Consider the following 18,717-nt stretch of genomic DNA (forward strand, 5'->3'; position numbering starts at 1 on the left):
AACAATCATGGCAAAAAAGATCATGACATTGGGCACACTTCACTTATACTGCTTAGCAACAGCAATTCTGGTTCCAATTGCGATCGTTAAGTTGAGGACTACCTGTAATAGGCAGAATCAGAACAGTTTATTGGGTGATCAAGGATAGGAATGTGATGGAGGGTATACTGAAGTGCTGAAGAAGAAAATAGGTATCCATTTCTATCCACAGTATCTCCCACATCATCACATTTGTGCTACAACCTCATGACACGTGCTCAGGTTTCTGCACCTGTGTTACAATATCATACACACATGTGCTGCCTATACATTGTACTGTCACGTGCATGTAAGGGGATGACCCATTTGCACCATGACATCCCTCATCCTTTCTGCCCACTTTGTAGGAGCAAATGAATCAACACAGAGAAGGTGTATCTAGCAACTTCTTGAAATTTTATTATTTTACAACGGTAGCCTTGTTATGTTGCCAGTTTGGGCAGGAAAACCACCACAGCCACTTCATTCTTCAGCCTCTCGCCAATTTTTCCCTCAAAAATGCCCCCCGATTGTTTTTAAGACCCAAAGGGAATACCAAATGAAATGTAATCTACACCTTGAGGAGGGCAATTCTATTGGAAAGAATGTGCAGACAGAAGAAATCGTCAATTCCTCAGGTCAAAATGGTGGCTACCTATTTTTTTTTAAAAGCTAAACTAAACTACAGCCACAAGCTGGAGAGAAGAATCTGGCCTCACTAAGAAAGCAGAGTTTATAAAAAGCTCCTTGTACTTTTATGCTGGATACACCTCCACAAGGAAGGGGACATGTATTTCTCTGTAAATGACCTTTTTCCACAGCCGATTTCCTCTGCACACCTGTGCATCCATCTGCAAACCTTGAAGTTTAGGATGGAGAACCTGCAAGCTTCCACCAGTGGTTGGACTCCAACTCCAATGACTCTCAGCCAACTTGGTCTCAGGGTGATGGAATTGAAACCCAACACTTCCTGGGTGGCCAGATCTACTTTGCAAAAGAAAAGAAAAGAAAAATGAACAAAAACTTGAGATCTCCACCACAGGTCCCTTTGTCGATCTTTGAATCAGAGCTTGCTGGATCCATCCCACAAGGTCTAGAGTGAAAAAGGGGTCACTTTGAACTGCCCACCCCAAAGAAGCCCTAAATCGTGAAAAGAGCATCTTCTAGAAGCCATGGAGTGATTTTTCTTCTCTCCATCCAGGAAGAAATACGTTCCATACTTATTCCTGATACTCTGTGTATTTCTTGGAGGAACCATAGACACGCTTGGCTGGGTATTTAAGGCGGTTCTTCTCTATTTTACGGAGAGCAGCTGTAGGGAGGTCCACATGGCACTTGTTTGCCAGGGCAACCAGATAAATGAGGACATCACTGAGCTCATCGCTGAGGTCCTCACGCTCCAATGTTGTCCACCCTGGTAGGCCTTCAGGAGTTTCTTCCCGCCATTGGCTGAAAAAGACCACAGACAAAAGCATTGAATGCAAAAAAACCCAACTTAGATGGAGCCAGATTGAAGAGGGGGAAGGAAACCCGAGGGAGATTCTCTTCTCATGAGGTGCTAAACCAAAGTTTTTCAATTTTGGCAAGCCAATATCTGTGGAAAACAGACACCAGAGCCACAACTGAAAACTCCTTCTCTCCCCTTCCTCTTCTTGGTGAATAGAATAGGGCTAGGAAGCAACTGTCCATACTTAGGCTTGCTCTGGTCACAAGTTGTGTCATTTATTTATTTAGTCCAGAAGGAATTATTCTAGCTTTTATCTTAATTTTTTTTTTAAAAAAAATACTTTTTAAAAATCTGATACAAGGTAGTCCTTAAGTTACGACCATTACTGAGCCCAAAATTTATGCTGCTAAGCGAAACATTTGTTAAGTGAGTTTTGCCTCATTTTACAACTTTTTTGCCACAGTTGTTAAGCGAATCATTGCATTTGTTAAGTTAGTCACATGGTTGTTAAGTGAATCTGGATTCCCCATTGAGGCAGCTGGTGATCACATGACCCCAGGACATTGCAACTGCCATAAGTATGAACCAATGGACAAGCATCTGAATTTTGATCATGTGACCATGGGGATGCTACAATGGTTGTAAGTGTGAAAAACGGTCATAAGTCACTTTTTTCAGTGCTGTTGTAAGTTTAGTCATCAAATGAATTGTTTTAAGTTGAGGACTATCTGTAAAGGCTAGGGTAGTGATGGCTAACCTTTTTGCCACTGCATGCCAAAAGCGGGGGGAGCGCGGGGGGTTGCGTGCTCATGCCCACACCCATAATTCAATGTTCCCCCTGCGCATGTGCGCGCTCCCCCCCCTTTTGGCATGCAATGGCAAAAGAGTTACTGGTGGGCCTGGTAGGCCTGTTTTTTGCCCTCCCCAGGCTCCAGAGGTTTTTTTGGAGCGTAGGGAAGGTAAAAACGGCCTTCCTCCCCTGGAGGCCTTCCGGAGGCTGGAAACGGCCCATTTCCTGACTTCTGGTGGGCCTGGACAGCCTGAAAATCATCTGGCTGACATGCGCATGCACGCTGGAGTTGAGCTAGGACAACACTCGCATGCCACAGATATGGCTCCGCATGCCACCTGTGGCACGCGTACCATAGTTTCGCCATCACGGGGCTAGGGTAATTATTTCTGGGCTAAATAAAAAACATTACCTGTGCAGGATCTTATCTGGGTTGGTCACTGGGATCAGAGGTTGGTCACTTGGGATTCCAAGCTTTCAGATTCATGCTGGAGCCCATCCTGAGGGGATTCTCTAGGTTAGAGAGAAGTTCCCTCTGGATGGGCTCCATGATGAATTCAAAGACCGAAGAAGACCAAACTTCTGGTCTAGCAGCTGACCCAAATTGGATCCTGCAACATTATCCTGGGGCATGCATATTCACTTTCATTTGCAACATAACCTTTGGAACGTGCCAAATTGATAAACCATTAGAAGTGCGTCATGGCGTAAATAAGAAAAGTCATTTAAGCTCAAACCAAAGAGTCCAGCTGGGCAAAGCAGCATGTCTGGACCCCATCTCCAATTTATTTATTTATTGGAATTTGTCAAACAAAAACGAGAACAAGAATAAGAGAATAAAAATACAATGACAGGGATGATAGTCACGTTAGTGCACTTATGCACATCACCTCTACTGACCACTTAAGTATGAAGTAAGGTCCACGGAAGTCAATTTGTGACTGAAACTGTGAAAATTGGCGATATGGATGAGCATTGCAGCAATGGGGAGCTCCAGAGAGCACCTCATCCACATTTTGTAGATCCATGCAGGCCAAATTTTCAACTTGCCCATTTGTCCAATTCGAAAGTTATCCTTGCATTTGAATGGGGGACCCTAAATCCAGGGGACAACCAACTGTACAAGGAAGTCCACTCATCTCTTAGCAGATGTCCTTCAGAGGTTGTCCCATTGCCATAAAGGCTAACTAACTCTTAGCTCTTCCTGTGGTCACACCGGTAGTCCTCGACTTTCAGTTGACTGAGAAAAAACTTAGAACCGATCCTTGCACATATGACTGTTGGTTGCAATATGCCCATGATTCAAATAACTTTATTGCGATCATTAATCAGCAGAAGGAAAGCTAGAAAGCACTCCTCTGCATTGCCTAACTCCTAGAATCAGAATACAGCTGGGAGGGACTTTGGAGGTCTTCTAGTCCAGTCCTCTGCTCAAGCAGGAGATAGCATGTCAGATAAACGACTGTCCAGTCTCTTCTTAAAAATCTCCACTGATGAAGCACCCACAATGTCTGGAGGCACGCTGTTCCACTGGTTAATTGTCCTCACTGTTAGGAAGTTTCTCCTTAATTCCAGGTTGCTTCTTTCCTTGATCAGTTTGCATCGTTTCTTGTCCTGCCCTCTGGTGTTTTGGTAAATAGGATGACCCCTCTCTTCTCTGTAGCAGCCCCTCAAATACTGGAATACTGGTAACATGTCCCTCCTAGTCCTTCTTTTCTCTAGACTAGCCAAACAGAAATCCTGCGATTGTTCTTCATGTTTTAGTCTCCAGGCCTTTAAGCATCGTAGTTGCTCTTCTTTGTACTTTTTCCTAGTGAAAAAGTAGAAAGTACTTTTTCTTTAAAAAAAAAAAAAGTACTTTGTACTTTTTCCTAGTGGGTGAGCAAATACAGCAGATCTAAAGAAAGACACTCATGGTCCCCAAGAAGGCATTTTTGGATCTACCACCCCAACTCTTCTCCCCCACATTCCACAGATTGTTATACTCACAAGAGCTCTGCCAGCTCCCCAACCTCTCCAACCAAAGCAAGAAGCAGATTCCGAGGTTGGTGGTACTTTCCCCAGCCCCGCTCAGCTGCGAAGGCCGACTGTAGGCTCCGACTGCAAGAGACAAAGTAGAAGAGAAGATGAGAATGCCCCAGAGACTATCCATACGCTCCTCTTCCAAAAAGGGGAAGTGGCTTGAATGAAGAGTAAGTGGGATGAGATAAGGGGGTGTCTCACATTTCTTCCAAAGTGGGACTGGAACTAAACCGAAATGGCACTGGAGATGCGCTGGGCCCATTAGTCACTACTGCCTGATCTACTTCTTCCTCGTTCTTCTTCGTTGAGCAGGCGGCCAAGGAGGCCTAGCAAGGGAAATCAGAATAAAGTGAATTATTTACCTTATTGGGAATAAGAAAATGATCCCACCCCTTTGCAACGGCCTGTTTACAACTGGATTATAAAAAGTTAGATGTACGCTTGAAGTGGAGGGCAGAGAAAAACTTAAAAATGGATATTTCTGTGGTAGCCTAGATTCTTTCTGTGTCTGAACAAAAAAAGAACAAAAAAAATCAATTTTGGGTCATAGCTTCTTATAATCACTAGGATTTGCTACTTTATTTTTTCAGGGCAATTTGCAGTTAAGAAAATATTTATACTTTTCTTCGATATTTGTCAGATTTTAAAAATAAAATATTTATTTATTTATACAATGTATTTATAAAATTTATTGGCCGCCCATCTTACGAGGTAACTCTGGGTGGCTTAGTCATAAAAAATAAAAATTGTATAAACTAAAAACATACATTAATATACAAACAAACACTATGGCCCAATTAAAAATGGAGGTGGGAACAGGGCTGGGAGAGAGGTGGAATCTGTTTTTAATCGATCAATCTCCTCCACTGTGATGCTCTCCCACTGGAGCCCCAAGCTAACAGACAGTATCTAAGAGACAAGATGTCAAGCTTGAAGTTGACATACGTGTAGCCATTTTATTTAGCTCTCTTTTACTCATTTATTCCTTTACTTTCTCTTTAGTGTGTAAGGATTTTTTTTCTTGGGCTCGCCACATTCTTATAGTGGCAGGGGGAAAGGAGCGAACAGTGAGGATTGTTTTGGCTAAGTGACCTTCTTTCCTGTGGGAACAGAGGCTGCTCCTAGTGAGAAAGGAAGGTGGAGTGAAGACACTGGGCTCAATGGGAATTGAGTGGGGAATGTGACTTTTGTGGGATGTTTTTAAATTGCAATATTATGTGGTGTAATTCCAGTTTGTGTCAGATCTGGAATTACAACAGACTTTGCCAATTTGATGTCTACCGAAATAAAAGAATTTTGTTTCTGAAGATGGGCTTTGCACATTTCTTTTTTGAATTGGTTTCATCACTTGGAAACCTGACACAAGAAAGTTGACAGAGATCAGATTTGTCTATAGAGTAAGCCACTATGTAACAGAATAACACAATAACAGAGTTGGAAGGGACCTAAGAGGTCTTCTAGTCCAACCCCCTACTCAGGCAGGAAACCATTTCAGATAAATTGTTGTCCAAATGTACAATCTCTTCTTAAAAACTTCCAGTGTTGGAGCATTCACAACTTCTGGAGGCAAGTTGTCCCATTGATTAATTGTTTTGGCTGTATAATTGGCTTGGCCTAAGCATAGTGTTTTTGCAAATAGCCAGGCAATCATAATTACTCAAGAAACTGTGGCTAAACAGCTTAGCACCATATGTGAACTCTGTCATTCACTATCTCCAAAACTGTGGCTTTAAATAATTCTTATAGCCTCCCAAGAGATTCTTAGATTCAAAAAAGGCTCAGGAATTTCTTGAAGATGAGACAAATGATGAATGAGATGCATAAATAAAATAGATACATAAAATAAAACCTCAATGCAATAGATGTGGAGATACAGAAAATGGTTATGGGTGAGTAAATACAACAGAAGCACTGTTACCTCTGTCTTCTTGAATATGGTGTTTGCAAGACTACAATCCTCTGAAACTCTGTTTTCTTCGTCAGTCTGGGACCCAGAAGACTCTGTGGTGCTGTCATGGGCATTGCTGGCCATGTGCTGCTGAGGGCCAGATGGATTCACACACATTTCATGTTTGCAGGTCTGGCAGACTGTCCTCCCTTCCTCATCTATAGTGGCCTGAAACTGTGCATTTGAGTCCGTTTCCTTTCCTTCGTCTCTCTCTGTTGATGCCATAATCAGTTACACCTGGAAGGAAGGAAGGAAGGAAGCAAGGAAGGAAGGAAGGAAGGGGACAGATGAAAGGGAGGGAGGGAAGGAGAGAAGGGAGGAAAGGTTTAATAAAGTGGTTTGACAAATACAAGAGATACTATTTCAGACATTCTCCTATAACTCATTTTCTAAATAAAAAATCAATATAGGTAGTCCTTGACTTACAATTACAACTGAGCCCAAAATTCCTCTGGCTAAGCCAGACATTTGTTAAGTGAATTTTGCCACAGTTGTTGAGAGAATCATTGCAGTTGTTAAATTAGTAGCAAAGTTGTTAAGTGGCTTCCCCATTGACGCCCTTGGCTTGTCAGTAGCTTAGAAAAGATGATCACATGACCCAAAGACACTGCAATGTCATAAATGAGTCAATTGCCAAGCATCTTAATTTTAATCATGTGACCCTGAGGATGCTGCAACAGTGTGAAAAATGGTCATAAATCACTTTTTTCAGTGCCATTGTAACTTTGAATGGTCACTATACCATCTGTTGTAAGTTGACGAATATCTGTATTGTAGGATATTCTGCTATGTCAGAGTAATCTTAACATCTTCAAAACTTTAGACGTGGCCTCCAGAAACGTCTAGTTTTTAACCATATTTTACTCTGGATAAGTATTAAAAACATAATTAGAGAATAATCACCCTATTTAATTTCAATTATATATAACAAAAATTGAACTCAAATCAATGTTTTTTTCTCTCAGCTCATCCTTAAGTGTTTAGAGAACAATGCCATGTAAGACCTACAGTTTAGGAAAAATTTGTCCTTCTGTCTTTGAGATGATGAATGTCAATATGCCATTTTCATCTGCAAGGGCCAGGATGGAGTCTGGTCCTAGTGGAGCTTTGCCATAAAATCATACTGGGTGAAGCAGCTGCCCCAGTGTTCTCCGGTTCATTCAGATGCACTCCCAAAACAACAAAAATCCAGTTTAATCCCAATTTCCAAACCTCCAATTCACCGAAACATAATCCTTACATCCTCAAATTTGGATTTAATCTGAGTCAAGACTTTCCAAAGCTGATCCCCAGCAATGAAGGCTTACTTTCAGTCTGAGGGCTTACACCTCAATCTTCCAGGAAAGGAGTGCCTCTAAGCATATGCAGAAGGCTGTCCTCCTCAAAAGCAGGATTCAAAGCCTCAACATATGGAAGATGCACTTTTGGTAAAGTGATTTCTGATCATCTATCATCACGGCAACAGAAGCGAAATGCCATCCTTATTTAGTTCCATGGGCTATCAGCTTCTTTACTACTCTTGTAAGGGTAGTTTCATATGCAAGGAATAAGGCAGATTAGGACATTAAAACAATCTATAGCAGCTTTTGAGGTAAAACACCTGAAGGAAACTGAATATCCCTAGGTTTCTCTGCCCCTGGAGGTTTGGTTTTGACTTACCATACTTACTTACTTACTTACTTACTTACTTACTTACTTACTTATTTATTATATTTCTATACCGCCTTTCTCCCGTAGGACTCAAGGCGGTGTACAGTCAAGAAAAATATAGACACACAAACATCATAAAATTGCTAATTAAAATTATTATTATAACATAGTTTGGCCCAAGTACAGTACTGTGGTTAGTAAATCATGACCAATGACATCATCCCTTGCAGGGACACAGTTAACTACGGTTTGTTCAATAATCGTGATGAAGCAAACCACCATTTAGCACAACCTGAGCTTTTTCTTTCAGGTCCTACAAACTTCTCACAAGTCTTTAGCTGGATCATCTGGGGCAGTGGTCTGCAACCTTAAACACTCAAAGAGCCGTTTGGACCCGTTTCCCACAGAAAAGCAAACACCGGGAGCCACAAAACCTGGGTGGGTATGGCCAACTCGATGTCACTCACTCCCCCCCAGCCATGCCCACCCAGGTTTTGTGGCTCCCAGTGTTTTCTGTGTGAAATAAGTATCTCTGTCTGTCTGTCTGTCTGTCTGTCTGTCTGTGTGTCTCTCTCTCATCTCTCTCAGGCCAGGCTACGGTCCAGACAGTGGTGAGTTCAGCCGATAGGGAGCCATAGCAGTGGGACGAAAGAGCCGCATGCGGCTCCGGAGCCGCGGGTTGCAGACACCTGGGGAATAGGAAGCTGGGCTAGATAAATCCCCCCTCCAAGGATTTCACCTTTCATCACTCCAAAATATGCTTCTTTTTAAAAACCAGTTCCAGCCCTAGAAGCTGCAGAACCGCTAATTGGGCTGCTTTCTTCTCCAGTGTTTTTTATCCTATTTTTTAAGGATAGCAGACATGACCATCATCATAAATTAACCAGGACTCCTGGATCCGGGCTGCAAAAAATTCTAGACGCTCATTAGATGGCAACAGAGAGGTTAACTTCTTCCTGCCCTCTAGAATTTACAGGGAGTTTTGCAAACCAGATTCGGTAGCCATAAATTCCATGAAATTCAATCAAGCACTGGATGAAACCTCATTTTCTGTGCAATTATTGAAGTTAAACCCACCCGCAGTATGTCTGGTGCTAAATGAATAAAAAAAAACAGCCACTCAAATTCACCTGGATTTCTGCCGATCGCAGACGGCGACCCACTCAAAGGAACCCCCCCAACAGCAAGCACGCCAAACACAAGCCAGATTTTTTTCCCGGGTTCACTCTGTCTCTCCGCCAATCAACAAGAGCCAGTCCGTTGGGCTCTTATTGGTTAGCAGGGTCATGACGTCACCAGCCGCGTTCGCTCGAAGGAAGCCATCAAAACACCACGCCAAGTTTTCTAACCAATCCAAAAGGAAGGAAGTTAGAGGGGCTGGGATCTGCGCCTGATCTCATCCAATCAGAGAAGACGTAAGTCAAAGGAAGAAAACAATACAGTAGATGGAAACAAAGGCTAGTATGCGGAATATCTGGGGGCGGGGAGAAAAGATTTTAAAATAACTCTTTTTTTTCATTATAAAATGGTAATCAGCTGCAGGCACTTTTCATCAGTTCTTCCCCTTTTCTATTAATCAGCGGGAGACCGTGAGTTCAAATCCTGCCTTACCTTTGAAAGCCAGCTGGGTGGCTTTGGGCCAGTTGCTTTCATTCATTCAATCAGTCAATCAGAATAGAGCTGGAAGGGACCTCGGAGGTCTTCTAGTCCAACCCCCTCCTCAAGCAGGAGACCCTTGATCATTTTAGACAAGTGGCTTGCCTGATCAGTTGTCTCATTGTTGTGGGGAAAATAGGAGGAGGAAGCTGGTTTGGATATGTTCGCCTCCTTGAGCTATTTGTGAAAATAATAAAGGCAGGATAAATATTTTTTTAAATAATTAGATACATTTAAATAGTTTTTAATAGATATTTATCCAACCTGCCTGATGGGGAGATCTTTTGGAAACTTTCAGTTTATCAAGAAAAAAAACCCTGGTTCTTATACATTCAAGTGGGGAGGAAAATAAAAGTTTAGTTCACTTATTAATTTTCTTCTATTGGAAGTTAGTTCCCTATAAAACAAATTACAGCCATCCCATATAGCTAGTCCATAGGAACCCTGCAGGCTGAATTGCCCTCTCCAAAGAAGTGTCGATTTCAATAAAATAATTAAAGTTTCCTTTTCTTAACAACTAGTAACAGAGGAAGGGAAGTCAACATCAAGGTGATGTGGGATCCCCAGGTACGGCACTTGCATTTTGAGGAGAGCTGAGACTATCAGATGTTAGTTAACTGGTGCTGTGGGTTGATCAACCTCTGAAATTCCTATTATTGTTGATCTACAACTCCCAACATCCCCTGAAAGCAGGTCCGAGCCTGGGGGTTGCTGGGAGTTGTAGATCAGCAATATTGGGAGTGTTGTTGTCCTCAATTCCTGAATGGTGTGTTGGGTGTGAGTAATTCATTTTTTCCTTTTCTTTCTTTTTGTTACTGAGATCCTGCATCAGTAGTGGGTTTCAAAAAACAGCGCTACTGGTTCGCTCGTGGGCGCACACGGGCATCTGCGCATGAACAGAGACGTCTGGGTGGAGCCTCCCGCTGCTGCTGCTACCGGTTCACCTGATCCGGGGTGAACTGGTAGCAACCCACCACTGTCCTGCATGTTTTGAACTCTGTGGACCTGGGATAGATCAGATAAATCTCATACAGATTTCAGCACTGCAGTGTAAGACACCTTAGCTTCATCCTCCTGGGTGAAGCTGGAAAATGTCCTAGAAAAAGGCCCAAAGAAGACTGTATTATTTAAAAAAAAAATCCTAATGTGGCCACAAAGTCATCAGGATTAAGCTCAACCTGGAAACTTTTATCTTTCACCAGACGAAATTGGGGAGATTTTGATCAGGTACTTACAAATCAACTCCCATGATCCCCAGGCAAAATATCCTGGCTGAGCTATTTCTAACCAGCAAGCCAGATTGATACAACGTGCCATGGCTGAGATCTGGTTTGTGATCCTCTATTGTAGATTGGCTCGGGGCCAGTTGTCATGCTTTTAATAGCAACCAAGCATACAGGTTTATCTAGGCCAGTGTTTCTCAAACTTGGCAGTGTTAAGATGTGTGGACTTCAACTCCCAGAATTCCCCAGCCAGCATGTTCACACAAAGAGTGCAGAGAAGAGCAACAAAGGTGATTAGGCGACTGAAGGCTAAAACGTGAAGAACGATTGCAGGAATTGAGTCTGTCGAGTTTAATAAAAAGAAGATAGTGCTGAACCTATTCTCCAAAGCAGAAGCAATGGAAATTAATCAAGAAGAGAAGCAACCTAAAACTAAGGAGAAATTTCCTTACAGTTAGAACAATTAATCAGTGGAACGACTTGACTCCAGAATTTGTGAATGCTCTAACACTGGAGGTTTTTAAACAGAGATTGGACAACCACTTGTCTGAAATGATAGGGTTTCCTGCCTCAGGGGTTGGACTAGAGGACCTCCAACATCCCTTCCAACTCTGTTATTCTGTTATGTTAAAAGTTGCCAAGGTTGACTTGAAATACACTAATTACTTAATTTTCCCATGCTACAGTGGTCCTGCAAGTACAACAAGCAGAGCCAGTTAAAGTGTGGGGAAAAGTGAGTTCCATGTATTGTAGAGGACAATTCTGTGGGAGTTCCTTTCCAGAAACAGTTGCTCAAGTTTGGGATTATCTGTTTGTATTTTGACTTCAGCTTCAGTTATCAGAGTCTGAGCCAACAGACCAGCTCCATTGAGAGGTTTTCAATATGGAATTCCAATCAACTTCCAAGGGATTTATCCAGGGGTGAAATGCTCCCAGTTCGGACCAGCTCGGGCGAGTAGGTAGTGATGGTGGGCAGTTCGGAGAACCGGTAGCAAAAATCCCTGCCCCCGCCCCCCATGCCCAACTGAGCCGCGTGAACATCAGAGGCTTTTTTTCTTTTAAATGCCTCTGACGAGCCAAGCTCTGACGATTCCAGCTGAGTTGTCTGCCGATCTGGCAACTCAGCTGGGATCGTCAGAGCCTTTTGAAAGCATTTTTTACATGGTTTTACATGTAAAAAATGGTTTTAAAAGTAAAAAAAATTGGCCACGCCCACCCAGTCACATTACCCACCACCACCAAGCCACAGCCACAGAACCGGTAGTAACAAATTTTAGATGTCACCACTGGATTTATCCCAGGTAAATAAGTATTGGAGTCCAAACTGAAGAAGCTACTTTGAATTAAGTTGAGATGCTTTGGCTGCAGTACGGTAAAAATTTTACACAATAAATGGGCCTATTGTGTTTTTTCTTACTTTGGCTTATAGAGTTTTAATTTTAAAAATATCAAGGCACAAAGTATATTAATGATTATATAGTATAAAAAATCTACATACTTAAAGTGATTAATATAAAACAATAAAACAACAGCAAAAAGTAATAAGATCCACATAGTGTTAGGATATATTTCTTTTGTTTTTATTATAAAATGTTTTTAGCATTTTAATTTTGATATATTTTTTTTAATTGTAAGAGTCACTGCTTTAATTGCCCAGAGTCACTGCTTGAGATGGGCGGCTATAGAAACTGAAAAATAAATAAATATTCATCTAGCTGAATGTAATACTTAATCTTACTATTAAATCCACCACATATAAAAATACACCATTTCATCTTTTCATTTTTAGAATATAATGACATTTCAAAAATCAGTAACATCTCGAATCCATTCCTAAACATCAGGAATCTGACTTTCTTTCCATCTTTGTAAGTTTATTTTCTTTGCAAGCCCCAGTACTCTTCATAAAATGACATCCCATAATTTAGAAATATAATTTAACATCAATTAACATCTTTTGCTGTTATATTCCTTTTCAAAATTGTAAGGATAGTTAAAAAGAGGCACTACAGGCACCTGATTTTTGACCCTGTTTGTATAACAACATGTGCAAAATTCAGCTGGATTTTCCCCCACAAGGAAATATATTAGGATTGGCAATTTATCTGGGTGTCTTTGAAATCTCCACTGATGTGCAACCGATTTCCAATAATTGCTCCTTGACAGGAGTGTTGTAAAGTTCTTTTGTCCCTTTATGTGGCTAATAGAACTTAAAATCTTTTTATGCCCACAAAGGAACTTTGTCAATTGAGCTGCCTGAGTCTGGATCTCCAGTTGCTGTGGGATTTGTTTAGATTACAACAGCCAAGGTCCAAAGTGCCAAAAAGAATCATCAGAGTTCTAATCCCACCCCTCACCACAGAGCCTCCCACCTCCCAGGAATTCCAAAAATTTACTTCGTAGAACCAGTTGGACAAGAGAAAAGACTACAGAGCGGACGATACCAGGAAGGCCAGATCAGACCTTCAGGTGAGCAGCTGGGCCCCCCTTCTTTTAGTTTGCCACGAGTGGGATCTGGAGAGAAATAAAGAGCAGGGTTGATCAATGTAAAATGAAGTTCAAGAAGTAGCAAAAGGACCACACCGCTGCTTTACTTGATCTCCTTTTTCCTGGCAAGGAACCCGAAATACAATAGTTTTCTTGAAATTTTATGTTTCTTTATTTGCTTGGGGGAGGTTTCATACGTTTAATGGGTTGTCTTGGGCTGCTTTAAGATTTGATCATGCCCATTGAGAAGTGGCTCCAAATTGGCAGAGGTTGCAAATCTTCCCAGAGGTTGCTTATCTTTTAAGGGGGGAATAGTAGAATTAAGTGCCCATTTCTTTAGGAGGTAAAATTGATACATGTCTTTGTTGCCCTTTTTGAGGAAAAATCTTCCAAAAGGTACAATGCTGTTAACTTTTTAATGTTCAGTTAATAAGTGAGGAATTACAGAGCAAGCTTCCTAATTGTTAATCTGTGTATTCTTAACTTTTCCTGACACTAACATTACAGCATTGATTCAGGCTTCTCTGTGCAATGGGAATTACTGGGACTAACGCATCTGAGCTTTAATTCATTTTGGATGAAAAAGAACTGGAAACTTAGAATATTTCTGTAAAATTGATTTGAATCAGAAATGTTTATGAGGAATTCTGAAGTGGGATTCCCAGAGTAAGAAGGATAGTATCACCGTATAGATAGTCCTCACATTATGACTGCAATTTTGACTAGAATGTCTGTCACTACATGGTGTGATCATTAAGTGAGCCGTGCCTGATTTTATGGCCTTTTTTTGACATGGTTGTTAAGTGAATCACCATGGTCATTAAGTGACTTATGCAATTGTTAAGCAAATTCTCTTTCCCATTGACGTTGGTTGTCAGAAGCCTCCAAGGAAGTCAACGATGGGAAATCACGTGATCCCAGGATACTGCAACTGTTGTTTGTACATGCTGTTTCCCAACACCCCAATTCTGATGACATCACCATGGCGATGCTGTGGTGGTTCTAAGTCCAAGGACCGGTTGTAACTTTTCAGCGCCCTCGTAACTTTGAACATTCATTCGTTAAATGAATGGTCATAAGTCAAGGACTACGAATACACACTTGCCTTTTGAGCCACACTCTTAAAAGGTATAGGAAGCCAATTGAGTGTTTGGTAGGTATCTTAAAATTTGAGCCTAGAAATTGGAAGTGAGAATCATGGAATTTGTGTGCCTTCTGGAGTTCTGAAGCCAGCCCGGCCCATCCCTGTGGTTGCACAATGACGTGCAATTTCCCAGTTGCCCTTGACCCCAAGTGCCTTTGAACTGTCCCCCTTAATTTCAAAGTTAGTTTTCACCATTCTTGTATGGGGAACAGTTAAGAATTGTAACAGAGATAATATATACACTCCTTATGCTGTACTCGGTCTCAGCCAGCAATAACCAACAATATTTGCTTAATAACAATCATGGCAAAAAAGATTGTGAAATCTGGCCCAACTCACTTAGCAAGTGAGTGCCTTGCTTAACAATGGGAATTCTGATCTTAATTGCAGTCATAAGTCGAGGACTGCCTGCACAGCTTGTCCTCGGCTTGACCACAAATGAGCCCAACATTTCCGTTGCTAAGTGAGCTATTTGTTAAGTGAGTTTTGCCCCATTTTACGACCTTTCTTGACGCAGTTGTTAAACAAATCACCCCAGTTGCTAAAATTAGTAACATGGTTGTTAAGTGAATCCGGAAAAAATGGGATCCCATGACCTCTGGGACATTGCAACCACCCCAAATATGAGTCAGTTGCCAAGTGTTTGAATTTTGACCACCTGACCATGGGGATGCTGCAATGGTTATAAAATGGTCATAAGTCACTTTGTTCAGTGCCATTGTAACTTCAAACAGCCACTAAATGAGCTGTTGTAAATCCAAGACTACCTTATTGTCTGGTACTACAACTTGGCCAACATCCTTGTGGTTTTCTTTTAGTCATCATGGCTTCCCACCCAAACCTCTCACACCTTCTCCCTGCTGCCCGATTGCGTCAACTCGCCCGAGATTGGTTGCAAGAAGATGCTCCCAGCTTTGACTATGGTGGCTACACTGTAGGCAACCATCAAGTGTGTGCTGTGCTCTTCTGCAAATCTCCTGGAGTCTTAGCCGGTTTCCCATTCTTCGAAGCTATCTTTGCTGAAGTCGGCTGCTCGGTGGAGTGGCTCCAAACCGAAGGAACCTGGGTTGAACCCGTCACCCGAGTGGCTGAAGTCCGCGGGCGTGCCAATGACCTCTTGCTGGGCGAGCGAGTAGCTTTGAACTGTCTGGGACGCTGTAGTGGTGTTGCCACATCAGCAGCAAAAGCTTGTCGGGAAGCACAGGAAGCTGGGTGGCACGGAGAGGTTGCTGGGACAAGGAAGACCACGCCGGGGTTCCGTCTCCCAGAAAAATATGCACTTCTAGTTGGGGGATCCTCCTGTCACCGCTATGATCTGGGAAGCCTCATCATGTTGAAGGACAACCATGTCTGGGCCTCTGGCAGTATTACACAAGTGAGTACACAAAAACAAAGGTGTTTATATTATACAATGATTGTATAGCCTGCAACCATCTAAATCCATGATGACTAGGTGGCACGTGGAGCCATATCTATGAGCATGCAAGCATTGCTCTAGCTCACCTCCAGTGCACAGGCACGTGCCGGCCAGCTGATTTTCGGGCCTTTTGGGCCCACCAGAAATCAGGAAATGGGCTGTTTCTGGCCTCTGGAGGGCCTCTGGGAGCGGGGGGGCGGGGGAAGCTGTTTTCACCCTCCCCAGGCTCCAAGGAAGCCTCTGAAACCTGGGGAGGGCGAAAATCAAGGTTTTCCCGTATCTTTCTACTGCCACCTAGGGGTTGAACATGAGTGTGGCAGTCCAGCTTTGATATTTATTTATTTATTTTAATTTGATTTATATGCCGCCCTTCTCCGGAGACTCAGGGCGGCTTACAATGCGTTAAGCAATAGCCTTCATACTTTTGTATATTTATACAAAATCAGCTTATTGCCCCCACAAACTGGGTCCTCAATTTACCTACCTTAGAAAGGATGGAAGGCTGAGTCAACCTTGAGCCTGGTGAGATTCGAACTTACAGTAATTGCAGACAGCTGGTGTTAATCACAATGCTATCAGTCTGCTGAGCCACCAGGCCCTTTCAGGTTGATATATAAATCAACCTTTAAAAGAAATGCCTAAATCCAATATAGAATCAGATTTACCAAAAAAAAAAAGTAAATTTAAACGCTCTGTATTATTCATTAAATTGGTGTTCATCTTAAAATCAGCATTGGTTGCAATCTTCATTCAGTTTTGCATTATTATATGTGCTATGTGATAATGTAGTGAGGGGGTGTACACCTCAATTTTGTTAACCATCACTTGTTATCTAGATTAAAAATTACATTGAGCTATAGACTATAGTTTCACAAACAACAATGGACAGATTCAGAATCATTTTGGCTTTTTTGACCTGGTAGGACCCTTTTGCTGTTATACTGTTTTTATATTTTATTAATAATTTAATTTAAATTGTTGCAAATTGATTGCACCTTTGGAAATAAAGGAGAGAATTATTTTAAAGTTTTTTTTAAAAAAAATAATCTCCTTTTGTTGGCTGGGATTGTTTGCAGCAGGGTATCCCAACCTTGGTGACTTTAAGATGCATGGACTTCAACTCCCAGAATTTGAAGCTGGCTGGGGAATTCTGAGTTGAAGTCCACACGTCTTAAAGTCGCCAAGGTTGAGAAACTCTGGTTTGCAGAATTAGAATCTGCATACAGGTTTAAGCAGGCCTGATAGAGGCCCTCAAAGGACCCAGTATAAGAGACCAGCTGTCCTAAGGTGTATCTTCTATAGGAGATCTTTTCATGGAGGATCCAGCCAAATGGCTGGCATGAGTATCCCTAAGGTTAGCTCAACCTTCTGCAGGCATCGATATATAACCTGGACCACTGCCAATCTCACAATGTTTGCAATCACACAGGCAGTTCACAACGCCCGGCGGGTTGGTGGCTTTGCCCTGAAAATAGAAGTGGAGTGTGGCTCCTTAGAAGAAGCTCTTGAAGCATCAGGGTGTGGCGCTGATATTATCATGCTGGACAACTTTGCTCCTGAGGTATTTGGCTGAGAGAAGATGGGGCAGAACTAGAAACTAAAATTTATGACTGATTTTCTTATTTAAAAAAATAACAATGGTTTGGTTCTTTTGCATTGATTATGGTTGGAATATTGACATTTGGAAGCTAAAATAGTTTCAAAGATTGTTAAGAGGGCTGCTTTAAAATCATCAGACTCAAGATTGCATCTTCCTTTTGAAATCTTTGTTTTCCCCAAATTATAACCAGCTGCCATTTCCTGGAAACAGGAATTAGGTTGCTGCAGGGTTTGGTTTAATTGTATTATTTATTTAGAATATGTATGTGTCACTACACATGACAGAAATTCTTTGAAGGGATTTACACAGTGAAACATGGCATACAAACATGTTTACAGTTTACAGTTTACAGTAAAGCTGGTTAAACATGTTTACAGTAAAGCTGGTCACACTTCCAATGTGGACAAAGCTTTGACGTGGGCATCTTCCACCCTTGAACAAAACATGATTTGTGAAGGTTCTGCTTCTGGAGAGGCCTTCAGGACCCCAGATTACATGTTGTGTATTTAAAAAAAAACAATCTTGTATCATGTGGGACTATTCCCTCACTTGGCTTGCACCCAATTTGGATCTCATTTCTATATATATTCATAAGTCTGATAGATATCATCATAAGACTGCAAAGGTTTGGTTTCCCTCGTCCTCTTGCTCATCTCTCTTTATCTTCTTCTGCAGGATTTGCATCCTACAGCCAGCACCATAAAGGCCTCCTTTCCCCGTGTCACCATTGAAGCTAGTGGAGGAATCACTGAGGAGAATGTGTCACGTTTTGTGGGGCCCAATATTGATGTGATCTCCCTGGGTTGCCTCACCCAATCAGCCAAAGTGGTAGATTTCTCCCTCAAAATCAGCCGGGATCAAACTCCCAAGCCGTCACTGCGCAATTTCGTTTTCTGAGCCGATAGGATAGCCAGCCAGTCCCATTAAAATATTTGGGAATTGGGTAGTTGAACAGGTAACAGGGGCTGATTTGTATCTGCTGCTTATTAACTGTGCTGATCTAAGATGATGGGAGTTGTACTCCAAAATGTCTGGAAGACAGGGGAAATTTCTCGTACAGGGTTTGCTTGGTAAAACCTCCCTAGGGATTTTTTTTAAAGGATTATTTTCTTTCACAGGATCATTGGAACAGAACCAGCATCAAGGTTGAAGGGAGGGCAACTGGGTTTGCTGTCATAACTTCTTCAGCATATGTGATTTTTTACTGCAATAAAATGTATGTCATTTCCTTCCCACTTTCTCTTAATCTGTGCCTTGCATGTCTGCTGCAATCAATTTCATTAAGCTGGCCAAATAAACCTTTTTAAAAAAAATT

The 18,717-nt window shown here is 41.9% G+C and overlaps 2 protein-coding genes across 3 annotated transcripts; one reads left to right on the top strand and one right to left on the bottom strand.

Moving 5' to 3' along the window:
• Positions 1-414: 414 nt before the first annotated feature.
• DCTPP1 (dCTP pyrophosphatase 1) lies at positions 415-9,173 on the bottom strand. 2 transcript variants are annotated; one of them, XM_034419753.3, is made up of 5 exons: positions 9,006-9,173; positions 6,196-6,462; positions 4,479-4,603; positions 4,245-4,355; positions 415-1,467 (listed from the first exon to the last, which is right to left on the bottom strand). In XM_034419753.3, exons 2-5 carry the CDS (start codon positions 6,448-6,450, stop codon positions 1,239-1,241), a joined length of 720 nt encoding a protein of 239 aa, XP_034275644.2. In that variant the 5' UTR covers positions 6,451-6,462; positions 9,006-9,173; the 3' UTR covers positions 415-1,238. The 2 variants fall into 2 exon arrangements, with proteins under 2 accessions (XP_034275644.2, XP_034275645.2); XM_034419754.3 differs by having other exon boundaries at positions 8,953-9,081.
• Positions 9,174-10,057: 884 nt separating this feature from the next.
• On the top strand, positions 10,058-18,636 carry QPRT (quinolinate phosphoribosyltransferase). Its single transcript, XM_034419751.3, has 5 exons — positions 10,058-10,098; positions 12,990-13,223; positions 15,204-15,760; positions 17,232-17,363; positions 18,078-18,636. The coding sequence occupies exons 3-5, from the start codon at positions 15,209-15,211 to the stop codon at positions 18,297-18,299; spliced, it is 906 nt and encodes a 301-aa protein (XP_034275642.2). The 5' UTR covers positions 10,058-10,098; positions 12,990-13,223; positions 15,204-15,208; the 3' UTR covers positions 18,300-18,636.
• Positions 18,637-18,717: the final 81 nt, after the last annotated feature.

Source organism: Pantherophis guttatus, chromosome 4 (assembly GCF_059756535.1).
Source record: "Pantherophis guttatus breed Tessera chromosome 4, ASM5975653v1, whole genome shotgun sequence".
Taxonomy (NCBI): domain Eukaryota; kingdom Metazoa; phylum Chordata; class Lepidosauria; order Squamata; family Colubridae; genus Pantherophis; species Pantherophis guttatus.

What these genes read in the sequence shown, in the direction of transcription:
- DCTPP1 (XM_034419753.3), bottom strand. Translation starts at nt 6,450, where the DNA reads ATGGCATCAACAGAGAGAGACGAAGGAAAGGAAACGGACTCAAATGCA. An exon ending in CCATATTCAAGAAGACAGAG is followed by an intron (nt 4,604 to 6,195) that starts GTAACAGTGCTT and finishes TTCCCTTGCTAG; the next exon opens with GCCTCCTTGGCCGCCTGCTC. An exon ending in AGTCCCACTTTGGAAGAAAT is followed by an intron (nt 4,356 to 4,478) that starts GTGAGACACCCC and finishes TGTCTCTTGCAG; the next exon opens with TCGGAGCCTACAGTCGGCCT.
- QPRT (XM_034419751.3), top strand. Translation starts at nt 15,209, where the DNA reads ATGGCTTCCCACCCAAACCTCTCACACCTTCTCCCTGCTGCCCGATTG. An exon ending in CCTCTGGCAGTATTACACAA is followed by an intron (nt 15,761 to 17,231) that starts GTGAGTACACAA and finishes GCAATCACACAG; the next exon opens with GCAGTTCACAACGCCCGGCG. An exon ending in TGGACAACTTTGCTCCTGAG is followed by an intron (nt 17,364 to 18,077) that starts GTATTTGGCTGA and finishes CTTCTTCTGCAG; the next exon opens with GATTTGCATCCTACAGCCAG.